A 21,569-nucleotide genomic window follows, 5' to 3' on the forward strand; every position below is an offset into this window, starting at 1 on the left:
TTTGAGAAGCCTTGCTGATTAAAATAGTCTTCCAAAGGAGATCAGGAATGTAAAACACACAAAAAAAATCCATAAATAAATGAGCAGAGTATAGCAAAAAAAAAAAAAAGGAAAGTACTATGGATACAGAAATTATAGGCTAAGAATAGTTAAAAGAAAAATAAATGCAATGTCTCAATCATGAGAGATAGGAAAAGAAGGGTATACTTTTCAGCTCTGAGGATGATGAGAGAGGTAGAGAAGGGAAAATCATGAGAAAAATACTCCTTTGGAAATATACATCCATACCTCCCTGTTCCTGGCAGAAGAATCCATTCACCACATTTCTTAAGCAGTTTAAATGCATGTGACACTATTCAAGGTGTGGGGCAGAACAGTGATGAAAACAAAGAAAGCACAAATTCCTCCTGGGAAGTTTCCATTCAGGGAAAGGGGTAGCAGGGAAAGACATTACATAAATAAGAGAATACAGAGGATGTCAGGTAAGGCAATTAGGGGTGGGGAATTAAACAAGGGGAGGGGAGAAAGTAATAGGAGACAAAATGAGTTAAAACATTTGAGAAGACTTCACAGTAAGATTTCATGAAAGTCAAGAAGGAGAGAAAGCAAAGCTTTGGATTATCTGGGGTAAGGATACTCTAAAAGGGAGGAAACAGCAAGTGCAAAAACCCAACTGTGGGAGCACGTCTAGCCACGTTCTAGGAATAGCGAGGAAATCAATGTGATTGGACTTGTTTAGTTGCTAAGTCATGGCTGACTTTTTTGCAAGCCCATGAGCCCCCTGGGTTACCATTTCTTACTCCCAGGGATATTACCAACCCAGGGACTGAACCTGTGTCTCCTGCATTGGCAGGTAGATTCTTAACCACCGAGCCATCAAGCTGGATGGACTGCAGTGATCAAAAATGAGAGTAGCCAAGAGTGGGATGGAGGGATGGCGAGGGTAAATCACTCAGGGACCAAAAGGCCCTGAAAGCACTTTGTTTTTTCTCAGAGATAAGAAGCCAATGGAGGGTTTTGAGTGGAAGAGCAATGATGATTCAACTTAACTTTTTTTTTTTTTTTTTCAACTTAACTTTTAAAAGAAGACTTCTGGCCTGATAATACTCCTCTCAACCTTCAGAAGACCTCTGAACCTTGACATGATTCTACTACTGCAATCTGACACTATGTTTTAATTTGTTTATTCTCTACTAGACCACAAGCTCCTTGAAAAAAAAGATTAACTTATTCTTCTCCAGTGTTTTCTGTTTAATGGATAATAAATATGTTAAGTGAATAAATAGAATATTTCTACCAGAAATCTGATCTGGGTGAGATAAGATAATTTACCTTTTCAAATCTACTCTATAAAAGTACTGATCACCAAACATTAGGTTAAGAAAATTTATGATTACTGAAAAAAATTAAAGCAGGTCATTTTAACAATAACATCTTTTTGACTAAAGTATAGTTGATTTACAATGTTGTGTTAATTTCTGCTGTATAGGAAAATGATTCAGTTATATATACATTCTTTTTTATATTCCTTTCCATTATGGTTTATCTTAGGATATTAAATACAGTTTCTGTGCTATACAGTAGGACACTGTTGCTTATCCATTCTGTATAATAATAACATCTTACATTTAAATTTCTAGATTTATAAAACTTAAACTTGACTTTGATGGTCTGGGATGATATATATATAGTTAAGTTTCTACATTATGATGTATCTCCCAACAAAACTCTCAGTTTTTCACTATCATGTTTAATATTAATAAAATATAGAAATGACTAATGCTTGCTCTTCTACCACTGAGAACAGTTCACTTACCAATGTGGTCACATTAATATTATAAGCTCCTGGTGGAGAATGTTTATTTGGTTTAACAAATGGAATACAATACTTCTTGGTTTTCTCATCCACTCTGTAACAAAAACAACAAAAAAATTTACATTAGAAGCAGTAGTAATTATTTTTTTCAAGCACAAAATTAAATGACCCAACACCAAGTGACATGAACAGACATGAATTTGAGCAAGCTCCAGGAGATAGTAAAGGACAGGGAAGCCTGGTGTGCTGCAGTCCTGGGGTCGCAGAGAGTTGAACATGACTTAGTGACTGAACAAAAACTTACCACCCAGTGACATGCAGTTTAATCAGAATTTACTGCCTATTCTTTTCATTCCAATCCCTGAGAAAGGCAATGCCAAAGAATGCTCAAACTACTGCATAATTGCACTCATCTCACACACTAGTAAAGTAATACTCCAAGCCAGGCTTCAACAATACGTGAACTGTGAACTTCTAGATGTTCAAGCTGGATTTAGAAGGACAGAGGAACCAGAGATCAAATGGCCAATATCCGCTGGATCATCGAAAAAGCAAGAGAGTTCCAGAAAAAACATCTACTTCTGCTTTATTGACTATGTCAAAGCCTTTGACTGTATGGATCACATTAAACTGTGGAAAATTCTGAAAGAGATGGGAATACCAGACCACCTGACCAGCGTCTTGAGAAATCTGTATGCAGGTCAGGAAGCAACAGTTAGAACTGGACATGGAATGACAGGCTGGTTCCAAATAGGAAAAGGAGTACGTCAAGGCTGTATACTGTCACCCTGCTTATTTAACTTATATGCAGAGTACATCATGAGAAACGCTGGGCTGGATGAAGCAAAAGCTGAAATCAAGATTGCTGGGAGAAATATCAATAACCTCAGATATGCAGATGACACCACCCTGATGGCAGAAAGTGAAGAAGAACTAAAGAGCCTCTTGACAAAAGTGAAAGAGGAGAGTGAAAAAGTTGGCTTAAAGCTCAACATTCAAAAAACTAAGATCATGGCATGTGTTCCCATCACTTCATGGCAAATAGATGGGGAAACAGTGGAAATAGTGGCTGACTTTATTTTGGGGGGCTCCCAAATCCCTGCAGATGATGACTGCAGCCATGAAAATGAAAAACGCTTACTCCTTGGAAGGAAAATTATGACCAACCTAGACAGCATATTAAAAAGCAGAGACGTTACTTTGCCAACAAATGGTTTTTCCAGTAGTCATGTTTGGATGTGAGAGTTGGACTATAAAGAAAGCTGAGCACTGAAGAATTGATAATTTTGAACTGTGGTGTTGGAGAAGACTTGAGAGTCCCTTGGACTGCAAGGAGATCCAACCAGTCCATCCTAAAGGAGATCAGTCCTGAGTGTTCACTGGAAGGACTGATGTTGAAGCTGACACTCCAATACTTTGGCCACCTGATGCAAAGAGCTGACTCATTTGAAAAGACCCTGATGCTAGGAAAGATTCAAGGTGAGAAGAGGACGACAGAGGATGAGATGGTTGGATGGCATCACTGACTCAATGGACATGAGTTTGAGTAAATTCTGGGAGTTGGTGATGGACAGGGAGGCCTGGCATGCTGTAGTCCATGGGGTCGCAAAGAGTCAGACATGACTGAGGGACTGAACTGACTACTAAATGCCCACAGCCACACCATGCAACAGCAGACATGCAAAACCAATTATTTCTTTTATTATGACAACCTCTTTTTGTGTTATTAAACTAAATAGCTATAGAGTCTCTTCACCTTAAATAATACAACTCTATTTTCTTAGGACTCGGTAAATTTTTTGATCAAATGCTAATAATTTTCATCACACTGGCCAAGAAGTCTTTTGAAACAGCAACCTGACAAGAAGCAATAGCAGGGACTTCCCTGGTGGTCTAGTGGTTAAGAATGTGCCTTGCATTTCAGGGGACGTAGGTTCAATTCCTAGTCAGGGAACTAAGATCCCACATACTACAGAGCAACTAAGCCTGTGCACCTCAACTCCTGAGCTGTGCCCTCTAAGGCTGGTGTGACACAACTAGAGAGTCTGTGCACTGCAACAAAAGATCCTGTGTTTTGCAAGTAAGACCTGACACAGCCAAATAAACAAATAATTTAAAAAAAAGAATGAAGAGTATCCAGAAGTCTGAAAGTAATAATGCAGGTCGTTGGACTGATAAATATTTGCAGCTTGTAAATATGTAAGAACATTTTGTTCTTATTTTCCTAATTCATACCTGTAACTCTGAATTCCTGAGATAGTTCCCATTCCAGAAGTAATAGTGGGAGCTGTTGCAGAAAGATTGTGTGTGAGTGGGGGAATTGCCATGCCTGGATTTCTTGTTTGGTCCACGCTGCCATTGCTGCAATCTCGGAGGCTTGTTGAAGGCACTATTTTGACGGGGCTCATCCCATTGTCATTGAGACAGCTGGCATTTGAAGCTCGACTCGCTTTTTCCACTTTTTCTCCATCTGTTTTTGATCCTTTTATTTTAAATACTTTAGAATCCTTAGTTTGGGGATCAGCATTGGTATCCTGTTATAAAATATTAACAACATTAATGATCTGAGGAGAAGGAAAAATCACCTTTTCCTATGAAGTACTTGTCAACAAAAGCAGAATTCCAGAGACAACACCTTCTTGTGCTCCAGTTTTTTCTTATTCTACCTATGGAACTAAAACTAAACCTGGGATTCTCAGACACCTATTTCAAATGAAAATGCAACTCACACGAGCTCTGACATATATATATCAGATTTAATGATGTATACACAGAACTTCCCTTGTGGTCCAGTGGTTAAGAATCTGCCTGCCAATGCAGGAGACACAGGTCCAGTCCCTGATTCAGGAAGATTCTACTTGCCAAGGGGTAATTAAGGCTGTGAGCCACAACTGCTGAAGCCCGAGTACTGCAACTGCTGAGCTCGTGCCCTAGAGTCCATGCTCCACAGTAAGAGAAGCCACTGCAGTGAGAAGCCCACACACTGCAACTAGAGACAGCCCACACGCAGCAAAGAAGACTAGCGCAGTCAAAAATAAATTACTTTAAAAAAAATTATATATACACATAAGCAGGTATACACATATCAAATTACAGTTCAGTGGAAAGCAATGAAAGAGGACTCAAGCATGCTGACTTTTGTTCTCATGTATTTAGAGTCAGGGAACACAAAATTGAGTCCTCTTTCTTCTTTGGGTTCATTTGAGAAAATGTGAGTGAGTTGGTGGTAGATTTGAATTATCTTACTGAGAACAGATTCTGGATAATTTACCAAGAAAAGCAAATTTCAAATTAACTGAGTACCCAAATCTCAATTTTTAAATGCTCTACTTTATATACAATTCTAAAAATTATATTTTTCTCTCCTATTATCTAAGGGGGAAAAATGGTGTATATATTTGCATATGAGTGTACACAAGCATGTCTAAATGTTCTTGAATGAATATGATTTCCTGACAAGCCCTATTATACAGATTTGTGTACAGTAGGCACTCAGTACATGATATCCTAAGATTTTTTTTAAAACAGGTAATGTCTACAGAAAATACATTTTTATAACTAAGCTAAAAGTGAACTTGTTAACCACTCAGGAAACTTTTAAGATCTTCAATATCCCATACCCCCCTCAAATTTAAGGATATATTAAACTTAAAATTTAATATGCATTAAAACATGGAAATTTACCTGTACCACAAGTGTTTTTCTCTCTTCACCCAAGGACTCATCCTTTTCCTTTTCCTTCTTTCTGATTTGAGATTTTTTAGATAAAGAAATGTTTCTGGCATCTTTCTGTACTTTTAACTGCAGTTCCTGAGGAAACCTACATAAAAATACATTTGTCAATAAGACTGTATGAAACAGATAAATTTAGTAAAAATTGGTGTTCGAGATACTTATCTTTAAGAATAGAGTATTAAACTAGACTGTGTTATTCAAAATGAGAAATGAGGTTTCTGCAGACCACTGGGGATCTCTGAAAATCTTTCAGGAGGTTCATAAGATCAAAGCTCTTATCTTATTATGAAGGTGACTTCTTTTTCACCATCTGACATTTGATGAAACAAAAAGCAATGGGGGGTAAACTGCAGGCACCTTACCAAGACTGAAGCAGAGGCACCAAACTTTACAGAGGTACAAAATTTTACAAACCTTACACAGACTTTATTATATTCTTTTAGTCACAAATTCTTAAGTTTAAGTTGGAGAGGGGGCAGTTTTGTTTAAGAATGTCCCTGATGGAACAGTAAAATATATATATATATATATATATATACACACACATATACATATATATATATACACACACACACACACACATTATTAAATCTATACCCCTGAAAAGGTACCTCCGCTGCAAGTTAAAGTGCAATGGTTGTCTTAAGAAAAGCACTTGTGTAGCTGGTTGAGTTACAAGCTAAACTAGCCACTTTCTTCATGGAACATTATTACTTGAAAAACTGACAGAAACATTATTACTACTCAGACTTGGGGGTATTCAGCAGATATTTTCTTTTAAAAAATGAACAAAGGAGTGTGTTACTTCAAGGAAAAATCCAATATATTTGTGTTAATGATAAAATTCACATTTTTATAAAAAATTAGAATTTCATTCAACTTGTATCCACTACTGTCAACTTAGCAGTTCCTAATACTAAAGGTTTTTCTGATGAGAATGTGACTTTTTTATATAGTCCAATGAAATGTCAACATTACTAAAGTTCTATATAAGTTAGCAAAAGAGTATTTTCCAAATGACTAAATTGATGCTTTTGAATTGTGGTGTTGGAGAAGACTCTTGAGAGTCCCTTGGACTGCAAGGAGATCCAACCAGTCCATTCTGAAGGAGACCAGCCCTGGGATTTCTTTGGAAGGAATGATGCTAAGGCTGAAACTCCAGTATTTTGACCACCTCATGCAAAGAGTTGACTCATTGGAAAAGACTCTGATGCTGGGAAGGATTGAGGGCAGAAGGAGAAGGGGATGACAGAGGATGAGATGGCTGGATGGCATCACCAACTCGATGGACATGAGTTAGGATGAACTCCGGGAGTTGGTGATGGACAGGGAGGCCTGGCGTGCTGCAATTCATGGGGTCACAAAGAGTCGGACACGACTGAGCGACTGAACTGAGCTGAACTGAATGAATGATTCTACAAAAGCATGCATGAGTAAAAGATCTACTCAAAGTGTAAGACAGACAAGTGGATTTTCATGTAATGGGAAAAGAAGTTCATTGATATGGTTTCAGATTCCACAACACAAGCAACCTTTAAGAAACACCACTGTCCAGTTTTGGTACAGTATCAGAGTTTTTTGGTATGGAATCAAAGAAAAATACCCACGGTGATCTAAAACAACTATCAAAATTCTCTTCCATTTTCCAACTACATATTTATGTGAGGCCACAGTTTCTCTGTATACTTCAACCAAAACAACATATCATAAGAAATCGAATGTGGAAGCAAATACGAGGATCCAATTTTCTTTTACTAAGTTAATAATAAATAGATTGGCAAAAACATAAAGCAATGTCATTGCCACTTATCTCACTAATTTTTGTTTCGTCAGCTGCACTGATGCCAGCAGCTGGAGCAGCACAGGAGACTATGCCAGCTACTCTGGCACACACAGGTTTGGCACATCAAAGTCTCCATGTACATCCACAGAGTCAGCAGTGTCATAGGACTGGGTATGGTGTAAGTTCAGCAGCAACAGGAGATGACACCTTTGCAAATACATCAGGACCCAAGATGATAGCATCTCACAGCTGGTAGCAAGACCAGAAATCAGTGACCTGAGTGACAGAGGTCATCACAGGGAGAGAAAGAATGGCATGAAGGGACTGTTTCGTGAAAACCAAGAGCCCTAAGTTAGCGAATGCAGGGTACCACTCCTAGGAAGGTGTTGTTGCTAAGGGCGAATGGAGGTAGGGTGGTAAATATTTGAAATCCTATTAGAACAGGTGGGTAAAGAAACACTGTTTGTTACTGTTATGTACTGCTATGGGGGCCTTACTTTAACTCTAGGTTGATGTGACATACGACACATGGTACCGTACCTCTCAGCAAATCCATCCATATGGAAGAAATCATGGTGCAGGAGCTCAGCACAGAAGGGCCTTTTGTCTGGGTCAATATGTAAGCATTTCTGGGAAACCAAGGAATATATATAGTTCATATCAAAGAAAAACTGCCTACACTTACATGTCTAAACATAGAAAATTCTTCTTCAGAGTCAATGAATTTTAAACATCTATAATAAGTGATAAGGAATAAAGCACAAATCTAGACAGTGACCACCAATGACTGCTAGTATCACAGAAAGAAAGACCACCGGACATTCAGTGTCTCTGAATATACAAAAAGCTCTTATGAAGTATCCTTGCCAAAAACTCAACCTAATTCCGATCAAGCTCTAGCTCTACTATGAGTTTATACAAAATATGGGACATGGAGGAACATATTAAACTATACTATGTGAAAAATTCTATGGGAAAAACAACCTGTTTTCTTTAACAGATAAATGGCAAGGTTTAAACAAAAAACAAAGAGGTGAAGAGGAGCTTGTAAATTAAGTGTCTTAAGAGACATATCAACTGATTGTGATCTCTAGACTTCATGTGGATCCTAATTCAAACTATAAAAAGGAATTATGAGAAAATTAATGAAACTTTGAGCACTGATTAGACATTTTACATTAAGAAATTTTTGAGAATTTTTAAAATTTACAGTACTTGCAGAATGGAAGGGAAGGGAACTACTCTGTGCTTATTATTGTGCTAAATACTTGACATAGATGATTACATTTTATCTTATTCTTTCATTTTCATATAGATTTTATTATATCTTGTTCTGTCCCTGTGGAGCCACTCACAGCTAGTTAAAATAGAAGGGACTCAATAAGTAGCTTTACAATAACAAGAAAATTATACAAATAATTAAGGTATTTGTAAGTGAAATATCATAATATCTGCAATTTGCTTCAAAATACTCCAAAAAAATGTTGCTGAGGGAATTCCCTAGTGGTCCAGTGCTTAAGGCTCTGTGGTTCCACTAATGGGGCACAGGTTCAACTCCTAGTCAAGGAAATAAGATCCCACAGGCCACACAGTAAAAAACTGATGAGAAAAAAAAATTCCTAAGTGTGTGGATAGGATAGATGAAATACTTCCCAAAGATTTTTAACCATTGTAGCTAATGACCAGCTTATGGGGGTTCATGACACCACTATTTTTTCTACTTCCTTTTCTATGTTTAAGATTTCCTATAATAAAATGTTCAAAACGTCATATGATTCTACCATAAGGGACATAAGCTGGACAATCATTTTACCTTTATTCCTTTTAAATTTCTTTATAGACAGATCATAAAGCTAGTCTAAATAAAGAATATTTGGATCTGTTACATTAGGTAGAAAAATAACAATGTATTTTTCTAAGAACTTGTAACTATTCATAAGCTTACTAAGCTTTTTTTAAATGAGTTATTTAAAGAAGTAAAAAAGCAAAAAATATCTTAGCTAAATGTTATGTGACCCTGCTCTTTTAGAGATATTTATTTTATCGACACTTTAGGACAGGGACCTCCCTGGTCGTCCAATGGGTTAAGACTTCGGGCTTTCACAGCAGAGGGCATGAGTTTGGGTTTGATTCCTGGTCAGGGAACCAAGATCCAACATCACACATGCCACATGGTGTGGGCCACCCCTCAAAAAAACAACACTTTAGGACAGTCCTTGGAGAAGGCAATGGCACCCCCATTCCAGTACTCTTACCTGGAAAATCCCATGGGCGGAGGAGCCTGGTAGGCTGCAGTCCATGGGGTCGCCGCTAAGAGTCGGACATGACTTGAGCAACTTCACTTTCACTTTCCACTTTCATGCATTGAAGGAAATGGCAACCCACTCCAGTGTTCTTGCCTGGAGAATCCCAGGGACGGGGGAGCCTGATGGGCTGCCACCCATGGGGTCGCACAGAGTCGGACACAACTGAAGCGACTTAGCAGCAGCAGCAGCAGCAGGACAGTCCTAACTAATGAGGGTTTTTTGAGCTAATAATTCCAAAAGGTCCACTTTTAGAAACAACTTGATCCAGTGAGAATGTTCCTAATATCTTCCTCAATTAAATACAAGGCAAAGGGGATGATCATCTAAAAATTAGCTTCAGTGAATCTAGTGGTTGAACAAAACCGCTTTTTCACAATATACTACAGGATCATGATCTGTAGACTTTAATACTTTAAATTGAAGCCCTAGACTTTAATACTTCTCTACTTGTCTTTTCATTTTCTTATCCTATTTTCTTTTTTCCACTTATACAAGGCCTGCATTTTAAATGTTAAACATTAAAAACACATCATTATGGGACTGTTTTCACACTTAAAACATGCTAGATAATACAAAATGATTTTTTTTAAAAAACAAGCAAAATTTTCAGGACTTTATCTCTGACATTCCTCCATCTCTGTTCCCACCAAATCAAACTCTTTCTTAATGTTGTTGTTGTTGTTCAGCGGCTAAGTTGTATCCAACTCTTTGTGACCCCGTGGACTGCAGCACACCAGGCTCCCCTGTCCTCCACTGTCTCCCCATGTTAGCTCAATTCCTGTCCATTGAGTCAGTGATGTTGTCTAACCATCTCAACCTCTGCCGCCCCCTTTCTCCTTTCTTAATGTACAAAAATTTAAGTTGTCAGAGGAAACTGTTGACCGAAAAGATCAAGTAGACCAGGAAAAAAAAAGAGAAAATCAAATCCACATAATGTAAATTCCCTGTCAGAAAGAGCAAAAAAAAAAAAAAGTATTGATTACCTTTGCTAAATCAATCACAACTTCAGAGAGTTTGGGATAGCGTCTTTCCAGAGGTACAGTTTCTTTGATTTCAGGCAACCTTACTCCAGCAAACACAGGATTTTTATAAAACAGCTCCTGATGTCTTGGAATTAGATTCCCTGGCAGTGAGAATGGCACACATCTCTGTCATTATGCATTATAGGACAGGTGGTGTAGAGTAGAGATGAGAGGAACTCAGTATGTAAAGTGGGGACTCTCTCAGCATGCAAAAGCAACCAAAGACAGTGCTCTTATTGTGGTGGTGCCTGGCAGTCATTGTGGTGGTTTTAACACAAAGTCAACTCAAAGGAAATTGACATTCATATCTCAACATACTCATTCAGAAAAGTTCCCATGCCACTGTGTAGAAACTTGAAGACATGAGGGTGGAGCTTAGGAAAAGGACAGGTAAAGAACACTGTATAATTTCTTTTAATTGTATAAAAAATACTTTATTTCCAACAACAAAGCACAAAATTGCTGACCCAAACTGCAAATACTAATAGTTGTATGGTCAGAATCTAATCTAAATAAATAAGTTCCACTCTTTAAGAATGTGATTTTTACCCAAGTGATTTTGGCCTGATTTAATCACTTTTGTCTTTACTCTCAATTTTAATACCTAACCTAATATAAATTACCCAGATAACCACGATGGTGTGATCAATCACCTAGAGCCAGACATCCTGGAATGCAAAGTCAAGTGGGCCTTGGGAAGCATCATTATGAACAAAGCTAGTGGAGGTGATGGAATTCCAGTTGAGCTATTTCAAATCCTAAAAGATGATGCTGTGAATATGCCAGCAAATTTGGAAAACTCAGCAGTGGCCACAGGACTGGAAGGGGTCAGTTTTCATTCCAACCCCAAAGAAAGGCAATGCCAAAGAATGCTCAAACTACCCACAATTGCACTCATCTCACACCCTAGCAAAGTAATGCTCAAAATTCTCCAAGCCAGACTTCAACAGTACGTGAACTTCCAGATGTTCAAGCTGGATTTAGAAAAGGCAAAGGAACCAGAGATCAAATTGCCAACATCCGCTGGATCATTGAAAAAGCAAGAGAGTTCCAGAAAAACATCTACTTCTGCAGTATTAACTAAGCCTAAGCCTTTGACTGTGTGGATCACAACAAACTATGGAAAATTTTGAAAGAGATGGGAATACCAGACCACCTGACCTGCCTCCTGAGAAATCTGTATGCAGGTCGAGAAGCAACAGTTAGAACTGGACATGGAACAACAGACTGGTTGCAAATCAGGAAAGGAGTACGTCAAGGCTGTTTATTGTCACCCTGCTTATTTAACTTCTATACAGAGTACATCATGCAAAATACCAGGCAGGATGAAGCACAAGCTGGAATCAAGATTGCTGGGAGAAATATCAGTAACCTCAGATACGCAGAAGACACCACCTTTACGGCAGAAACCGAAGAACTAAAGAGCCTCTTGAAAGAGGAGAGTGAAAATGTTGCCTTAAAATTCAACATTCAGAAAACTAAGATCATGGTATCTGGTCCCATCATATCATGGCAAATAGATGTGGAAACCATGGAAACAGTGAGAGATGAGAGACTTTATTTTGGGGGGCTCCAAAATCCCTGCAAATGGTGACTGCAGTCATGAAATTAAAAGGCACTTACTCCTTGGAAGAAAAGCTATGACCAACCTAGACAGCACATTAAAAAGCAGAGACATTACTTTGCCAACAAAGGTCCGTCTAGTCAAAGCCATGGTTTTTCCAGTAGTCATGTATGGATGTGAGAGTCAAACTATAAAGAAAGCTGAGCACCGAAGAATCGACACTTTTGAACTGCAGTGTTGGAGAAGACTCTTGAGAGTCCCTTGGACTGCAAGTAGATCCAATCAACCTATCCTAAAGGAAATCAGTCCTGAATATTCACTGGAAGGACTGATACTGAAGCTGAAACTCCAGAACTTTGGCCACCTGATGAGAAGAACTGATTCACTAGAAAAGACCCTGATCTTGGGAAAGATTGAAGGTGGGAGGAGAAGGGGATGACAGAGGATGAAATGGTTGCATGGTATCACTGACTCAATGGACATGAGTTTGAGTAAGCTCTGGGAGTTGGCAATGGATAGGAAAGTTGGCCTGCTGCAGTCCATGGGGTGACAAAGAGTAGGACACGACTGAGTGACTGAACTGACTGACTGACTGGATATAAAATACACATATGAAAATTCTGCTGTAAGAAACCACTGTGTTGTTTATGGAATTTCTAACCTAAACACTTAATCCTCAAGATATTTCCCCTCATTTCCATTTTCCAAACTCCTTCACCCAACAGAAAGTTGACATTTCTACAAATATGAGAAGACTTTGATAATGTCGCTTTGAAATTCTGTCCAAATAGCAAAAGTCATAACTGAAGCAAGATTAAATTACCTTGGAAGTCCCTGTGCCACTCAATGTAAAGATGAGAATGAGGTAATAGTCATATTATATCAAATGCTTGCTGACCCAAAGATAATATGATCCTTTGTATTCTCTCTACGCATGACTTACTGAATGCAAAAGTGCAGAAAAATTTCCAATGTCTGGTCTTTTCTTTAGAGGGGAGCTGGGCAGAAGGACAGGTAAAAGCATTATTAGGATCATATGTCAGATAGACAAAAGCCAGGCAGAGGATGAATGAATGAATAAATACATCTATATATATTTTTTTTATATATATATATATATATATATAAAGGACAGAAATGGTATGCACCTAACAGAAGCAGAAGATATTAAGAAGAGGTGGCAAGAATATACAGAAGAACTATACAAAAAAGATCTTCAAGACCCAGATACTCACGATGGTGTGATCACTGACCTAGAGCCAGACATCCTGAAATGTGAAGTCAAGTGGGCCTTAGAAAGCATCACTACAAACAAAGCTAGTGGAGGTGATGGAATTCCAGTTGAGCTATTTCAAATCCTGAAAGATGATGCTGTGAAAGTGCTGCACTCAATATGCCAGCAAATTTGGAAAACGCAGCAGTGGCCACAGGACTGGAAAAGGTCAGTTTTCATTCCAATCCCAAAGAAAGGCAATGCCAAAGAAGGCTCAAACTACCACACAATTGCATTCATCTCACACGCTAGTAAAGTAATGCTCAAAATTCTCCAAGCCAGGCTTCAGTAATATGTGAATCGTGAACTTCCTGATGTTCAAGCTGGTTTTAGAAAAGGCAGAGGAACCAGAGATCAAACTGCCAACATCCACTGGATCATGGAAAAAGCAAGAGAGTTCCAGAAAAACATCTATTTCTGCTTTATCGACTATGCCAAAGCCTTTGACTGTGTGGATCACAATAAACTGTGGAAAATTCTGAAAGAGATGGGAATACCAGACCACCTGACCTGCCTCTTGAGAAATCTGTATGCAGGTCAGGAAGCAACAGTTAGAAATGGACATGGAACAACAGATCAGATCAGATCAGTTGCTCAGTCATGTCCAACTCTTTGCAACCCCATGAATTGCAGCACGCCAGGCCTCCCTGTCCATCACCAACTCCCGGAGTTCACTCGGACTCAGTCCATCGAGTCAGTGATGCCATCCAGCCATCTCATCCTCTGTCATCCCCTTCTCCTCCTGCCCCCAATCCCTCCCAGCAACAGAGTCTTTTCCAATGAGTCAACTCTTCGCATGAGGTTGCCAAAGTACTGGAGTTTCAGCTTCAGCATCAGTCCTTCCAAAGAACACCCAGGACTGATCTCCTTTAGAATGGACTGGTTGGATCTCCTTGCAGTCCAAGGGACTCTCAAGAGTCTTCTCCAACACCACAGTTCAAAAGCATCGATTCTTTGGTGCTCAGCCTTCTTCACAGTCCAACTCTCACATTCATACATGACCACAGGAAAAACCATAGCCTTGACTAGACAAACCTTTGTTGGCAAAGTAATGTCTCTGCTTTTGAATATGCTATCTAGGTTGGTCATAACTTTCCTTCCAAGGAGTAAGCGTCTTTTAATTTCATGGCTGCAGTCACCATCTGCAGTGATTTTGGAGCCCAGAAAAATAAAGTCTGACACTGTTTCCACTGTTTCCCCATCTATTTCCCATGAAGTGGTGGGACTGGATGCCATGATCTTCGTTTTCTGAATGTTGAGCTTGAAGCCAACTTTTTCACTCTCCACTTTCACTTTCATCAAGAGGCTTTTGAGTTCCTCTTCACTTTCGGCCATAAAGGTGGTGTCATCTGCATATCTGAGGTTATTGATATTTCTCCTGGCAATCTTGATTCCAGCTTGTGTTTCTTCCAGTCCAGCGTTTCTCATGATGTTCTCTGCATATAAGTTAAATAAACAGGGTGACAATATACAGCCTTGATGAACTCCTTTTCCTATTTGGAACCAGTCTGTTGTTCCATGTCCAGTTCTAACTGTTGCTTCCTGACCTGCATACAAATTTCTCAAGAGGCAGGTCAGGTGGTCTGGTATTCCCATCTCTTTCAGAATTTTCCACAGTTTATTGTGATCCAATAATTGTGATCAATTGTGATCAAAGGCTTTGGCATAGTCAATAAAGCAGAAATAGATGCTTTTCTGGAACTCTCTTGCTTTTTCCATGATCCAGTGGATGTTGGCAATTTGATCTCTGGTTCCTCTGCCTTTTCTAAAACCAGCTTGAACATCTGGAAGTTCACGATTCACATATTACTGAAGCCTGGCTTGGAGAATTTTGAGCATTACTTTACTCACGTGTGAGATGAGCGCAATTGTGTAGTAGTTTGAGCATTCTTTGGCATTGCCTTTCTTTGGGATTGGAATGAAAACTGACCTTTTCCAGTCCTGTGGCCACTGCTGAGTTTTCCAAATTTGCTGGCATACTGAGTGCAGCACTTTCACAGCATCATCTTTCAGCATTTGAAATAGCTCAACTGGAATTCCATCACCTCCACTAGCTTTGTTTGTAGTGATGCTTTCTAAGACTCACTTGACTTCACATTTCAGGATGTCTGGCTCTAGGTCAGTGATCACACCATCGTGATTATCTGGGTCATGAAGATCTTTTTTGTACAGTTCTTCTGTGTATTCTTGCCATCTCTTCTTAATATCTTCTGCTTCTGTTAGGTGCATACCATTTCTGTCCTTTATAGAGCTCATCTTTGCATGAAATGTTCCTTTGGTATCTCTGATTTTCTTGAAGAGATCCCTAGTCTTTCCCATTCTGTTGTTTTCCTCTATTTCTTTGCATTGATCGCCGAACAGACTGGTTCCAAATAGGAAAAGGAGTACGTCAAGGCTGTATATTGTCACCCTGCTTATTTAACTTATATGCAGAGTACATCATGAGAAACGCTGGACTGGAAGAAGCACAAGTTGGAATCAAGATTGCCGGCAGAAACATCAATAACCTCAGATATGCAGATGACACCACCCTTATGGCAGAAAATGAAGAGGAACTAAAAAGCCTCTTGATGAAGGTAAAAGTGGAGAGTGAAAAAGTTGGCTTAAAGCTCAACATTCAGAAAACGAAGATCATGGCATCTAGTCCCATTACTTCATGGGAAATAGATGGGGAAACAGTGGAAACAGTGTCAGACTTTATTTTTTGGGGCTCCAAAATCACTGCAGATGGTGACTGCAGCCATAAAATTAAAAGACGCTTACTCCTTGGAAGGAAAGTTATGACCAACCTACATAGCATATTCAAAAGCAGAGACATTACTTTGCCAACAAAGGTCTGTCTAGTCAAGGCTATGGTTTTTCCTGTGGTCATGTATGAATGTGAGAGTTGGACTGTGAAGAAGGCTGAGCACCGAAGAATCGATGCTTTTGAACTGTGGTGTTGGAGAAGACTCTTGAGAGTCCCTTGGACTGCAAAGAGATCCAACCAGTCCATTCTGAAGGAGATCAGCCCTTGGATTTCTTTGGAAGGACTGATGCTGAAGCTGAAACTCCAGTACTTTGGCCACCTCATGCAAAGAGTTGACTCACTGGAATCCCTGATGCTGGGAGGGATTGGGGGCAGGTGGAGGAGGGGACGACAGAGGATGAGATGGCTGGATGGCATCACTGACTCAATGGACGTGAGTCTGAGTGAACTCTGGGAGTTGGTGATGGACAGGGAGGCCTGGCATGCTGCGATGCATGGGGTCACAAAGAGTCGGACACGACTGAGCGATTGAACTGAACTGAACTGATATATATATAGAGAGAGAGAGAGGGAGAGATGTTTTCCTATTTGCTCCCTATATTCATTCAAAACACACACATCATCTTTAGTGTACCAACAACTTGCAAAATCAATACAAAAAGAAACACATAGGAAAAAATTACTAAAATTTAAAATACAGATGCATAATCTTACCTAAACACACCATAATATGATATAACTGATCAATATCAGAATCTCCAGGAAAGAGGGGCTCCCCCATGAGCATTTCAGTTACCAGACAGCCGATGGCCCACACATCAACAGCCCTGAAAGAAAAGCACGGTGATGTAAAAATCGGGATCCTGATATGTTTCAGTTCAGTTCAGTCGCTCAGTCATGTTGGACTCTTTGCGGTCCCATAGACTGCAGCACTCCAGGCTTCAGGAAACTTCAAGCGTGTGACACAAGGCTTCCAAAGAGTCAAAATGCTTGTTAAGTATACTTTACTCTGGAAATAAGCCTTCTGGGTTTGTTTTCAGAGGCTACTCATTTTTGTTTACACATAATTTGAACAAGGTTCATCAGTCTATCCAACTAGACACTGAAAACAGCATACCAGAACGAGATGGTTACTGGGGACACAAGCAACAAGGAGAACAGAAAGCTAATATGGAGAAAACAGAAAACCTCTCTTAAAGAGCGGTCACAAGAACTTAGACTATTCTGGCATCATTACCGTAGGAACAACTACCTTGAAATTGCTTAAGGCCATAGCTGGTACAGAAATTACAGTATGGCAGTAAAATGAGAGCTCAGAGTAATCAAGAAAATATTAAATGATATATGCTCTAAAAACAGAGAAATTATAGAAAATATTTTAGAACAATTTCTATTGAAACTGGTAAAACCTGCAATCCCTTCTTCTTTGCAGAATTCATTTATGAAGACGATTTGTATTTTTAAAATGGTTCACTTAATTCCATTTCTACACCCACCCTTGCCCACTCTACTCAGCCTCAATGCCAGTGTCAGACTTACCTAATCAATGTTACCTCTCTTTACAAGTGATAAATATATCTATTTCTAACTTACTATTAAAAACAGACCATTTACTCACCTTGATTTCTCTACCTCTAAAAGAATCATACTCATACCAACCCGTTTCACAAGAATGTTTAAAAGGGAAACACAAAAATGATTACAAATCACTTTCTAAAGTTTTCCAAACTGAAAACTTCCTTTCAGTATTAGAGGGATTTTTTTTTTTCTTAATGTAAGAAGTGGGATTTATTTAGAGAAACACACTCCACAGACAAGGGTGCGGGCCATCGCAGAGGGCAAGTGTTGAGTCACTAAGTCATGTCTGACTCTTTGAAACCCCAAGGACTGTAGCCACCAGGTTCCTCTGTCCATGGGATTTCCCAGGCAAGAGTATTGGAGTGGGGTGCCGTTTCCTTCTCCAGAGGATCTTCCCAAACCAAGGTATTGAACTCATGGCTCCTATATTGACAGGCAGATTCTTTACTGCTGAGCTACCAAGGAAGCCCAATTAGAGGGATTGTCATTATATTGAAAACATATTCCACTTTATCAAAAAAAGAGAGTCAAGTCTGCCCTCTGCACCCCCACCTTGCTGACGACATCTTACTTGCCATACTTGACATCACCAACCAACAGCTCTGGAGCTCTATACCATCGCGTTGCCACGTAATCAGTATACACCTCCCCAGGAGCTGCCAGTGTCCGTGCAAATCCAAAATCACATAGCTTGACAACGCCAGACTGGGAGACTAATATGTTCTCTGGCTTAATATCTCTGTGTATAATCTATGAGATAAAAAGCAGAGTATGAAATATATTGATCAGCACGTCAAGTTAAGCGAGTTAACTTTTTTTTAGCACTTGTTATGTGCAGGGCACTGGCTTTGTCCCTATAATGAAGACAGATAAAAGCAGATAAAGTTGTTCCTGCGTTTAAAGAACCTGAGACCTAGCTGGGGAAAAAAGAACATTTATGCTTGAAATTTTATTTAAACGATTAATGATATTGGATGAAATATATGTTGCTGTTGTTGTTCAGTCACTAAGGCATGTCCAACTCTTTGTGACCCCAAAGACTGTGGCATACCAGGTTCCTCTGTACTCCACTATCTCCTGGAGTTCACTCAAATTCATGTCCACTGAATTAGTGATGCTATCTAACTATCTCATCCTCTGCCAGCCCCTTCTTCTTTGCCTTCAATGAATTTCCAATCAATTGCTCTAATAATGAGGGCTCTCAAGACTAAGAGAATAAAGCTATCACTGAAGACTGCGGTGGTCAGGGAAAATTTTTGAGGAAAAAGGTGGGCTCTAAGACAGGTGTTTAACACTAGTGTGACCTAGATAAATGTAGAAATGAAAGGGCAATCCAAGTGAAGGGGACAAAAAGAGCAAAAGAGTGAGAATGGGAGTAGACCAGTAGCCACTAGGGAAATGTTTTTCCTGGAATAGAGGTTACTTACTAGGTTATGCCTCAACTGCCAGCCTGGGAAGTCTGAGCTCATGTCAAGGTGATGGGAACCCATGGGAACCCATGACATGACCCATATGGTGTTTAAAGAAGATACTGAACATTTAAAGAAGATAAAGCATGAACAAGATAAAGCAAAGAGGGCAACTAGAAGTGGGGAGAAGGGCAGTGGGACAAATAGGAGGTGAAAGATTGAGGGTGTGAGGAGAAGAGGACAACAGAGGATGACATGGTTGGATGGCATCACCAACTCAAGGGACATGAGTCTGAGCAAATTCCAGGAGATGGTGAAGGACAGGAAAGCCTGGCATGCTGCAGTCTGTGGGGTTTCAAAGACCTGGACGTTTCTTAGCAACTGAACAACAAAAACAAAAGGCCTACGCTAGTCTGGTGCTCAAAGGAATGGAAAGGAAGAGGTGGAGCGTGGGAATATTCTAAATCAACAGAATTTAGGAAGTAATCTCAGACACTTTCCTTAAACCTGGGAATCTAAAAGAATGGTGGGTCCATTAACAAAAATAGAAGAGTCTAGAGAAGGTTAATTTTGGTTAAGAATAATTAGCAGTTTAGTTTCAGCAATATGTGTTTTTAGGTGGATTTCTGAGCACCCAAGTGGAGGCATACATCAAGCAATTATAAATGTAAAGAGGCAAAAAATATAAATTTTTACATTTGTAAAAATTATAAATGTAAAAAAGGTCAGTTAGTTATAAAAGAGAGACTATGGAAAGAGAAAAGAGGACACTGGGAAACAATAGTAGAAATTCTAGACCTAGGCAAAACAAATTATTAGGTCTAATTCTCTAATACAAGTAAATTTTATTTTGAAAATTTTGAAAATATATTTATTGTAAACTCTTGGAGGACCAGAAACTGGCACTGCTGAGCATTTTGCATAGGCTAAAGTTAGTAGCATAGCTACTAACTTCTATTATATCCTAGATATCCACAGTAAAGGCTAGTTAATAACATGCATAGCTCAAGCATATAGAGTTGAAGTAAACTGATGTCTGTAACTTACTTTCAAATAATGCATAAATAAATCAGGCAGATTAATAAGTAGACAAATGGAAGAAAAGATGAATAAATATTTCATAAAACAAATATAACAAAATGTTAGCAAGTATAGAATCCAGCGACAGGTATATGGGTGTTCACTGTATATTCTCCCAACTTTCCAACTTTATAAATTATTATTTAAACTGAATACTTACATTGTGACTGTGACAAAATCCAATCCCATTGATAACCTGAAATAAATACTTTTGAACTAGTTGGTAGTCTAGTCCATTTGGAGAGAGCTCCAGGTCATCAAGAACTGTATGGTCAACAAATTCAAAGACTAGGTACCATCGCTTTTTTTTCTTACATACTTCCAACAAATTCACCAGATTTTCATGCCTTAGTTGCTATCAAAAAAAAAAAAAGTGAAAAATAATTTTTTTGAGGACCAAATTATTAGTAATAGTCACAGTCTAAAACAGATCTCAGCACAAGAAAAACATCTAAATAAAATGCATAAACAGTATAAATTGTGAAACTATATCCTGGCTTTTAAAATATGGTAAAAGACCTTACTGCTCCATTCTCCTCTCAGAGAACACAACAAAGCCAATAAGAAAAAGAAGGGTAGCTTCATCTTTGATGAAATTAAGAATGATCTAGGACCCCAACCCCCAAAAAATGAGGTGGCACCATCAAGGTCAAACAGGAGTCTAGGGAGATACCATAAGATTATCTGTGGTTACAAAGCTGGCAGAGCAGAGTTTTCCAAAGCTGATGACATACCCTAAAAAGAAAAACAAAACCAAAAAAATACCCTTCTTTGATATAATGAGAACAGGGTTCACAGACTGTCAGTGAAAGCGTCCTAAGAACTGAATGGCACCAGGAAACAAGAGGGGAGGGGTGAACAGTCCCATAGAAACTCATCTGCTAGAAGCAGTCTGTCAGTGAAATCAAATGGAAGGCAAAACGATTCATTATGAACAAACCTACAATTACAAGTTTCAGAGAAATTAAGGAGAACGTAAATAAATCCCACACTAGGGCTTCTGTTGTTAGGAATGTCACTGTGAACCAGGGTGGATTCCTGCTAGCCTGGAACAAGACCATGGCTACTCCTGAAAATGAACCTCCTTCAGAGAGCTGGCCCAGAAGGGTCTCACTTTGTTGCAAGATAAGAAACAATCAAAAAGGAACAAATTCAGAATCTATTCAGAGATACTCTGTAATGTAATATGGGAAAATAATATTTTTAAATGATTGTATGTATATGTATAACTTATACATATATAAGTGTATAATA

At 39.0% G+C, this 21,569-nt stretch overlaps 1 protein-coding gene across 4 annotated transcripts in view; it reads right to left on the reverse strand.

Moving 5' to 3' along the window:
* The window catches only part of CDKL2 (cyclin dependent kinase like 2), a 47,675-nt gene that overhangs the window by 11,219 nt on the left and 14,887 nt on the right, over window positions 1-21,569 (reverse strand). For all 4 annotated transcript variants that reach the window (XM_070372523.1, XM_070372525.1, XM_070372526.1 and 1 more), the window contains exons 3-10: window positions 20,476-20,670; window positions 18,398-18,576; window positions 16,963-17,075; window positions 10,624-10,763; window positions 7,875-7,963; window positions 5,501-5,636; window positions 4,052-4,350; window positions 1,817-1,910 (exon numbers count right to left, since the gene is read on the reverse strand). In XM_070372523.1, coding sequence (XP_070228624.1) covers window positions 1,817-1,910; window positions 4,052-4,350; window positions 5,501-5,636; window positions 7,875-7,963; window positions 10,624-10,763; window positions 16,963-17,075; window positions 18,398-18,576; window positions 20,476-20,670 — 1,245 coding nt within the window. The remainder of the gene's footprint in view (window positions 1-1,816; window positions 1,911-4,051; window positions 4,351-5,500; window positions 5,637-7,874; window positions 7,964-10,623; window positions 10,764-16,962; window positions 17,076-18,397; window positions 18,577-20,475; window positions 20,671-21,569) is intronic.

This window comes from Bos mutus, chromosome 6, assembly GCF_027580195.1.
Source record: "Bos mutus isolate GX-2022 chromosome 6, NWIPB_WYAK_1.1, whole genome shotgun sequence".
NCBI lineage: Eukaryota > Metazoa > Chordata > Mammalia > Artiodactyla > Bovidae > Bos > Bos mutus.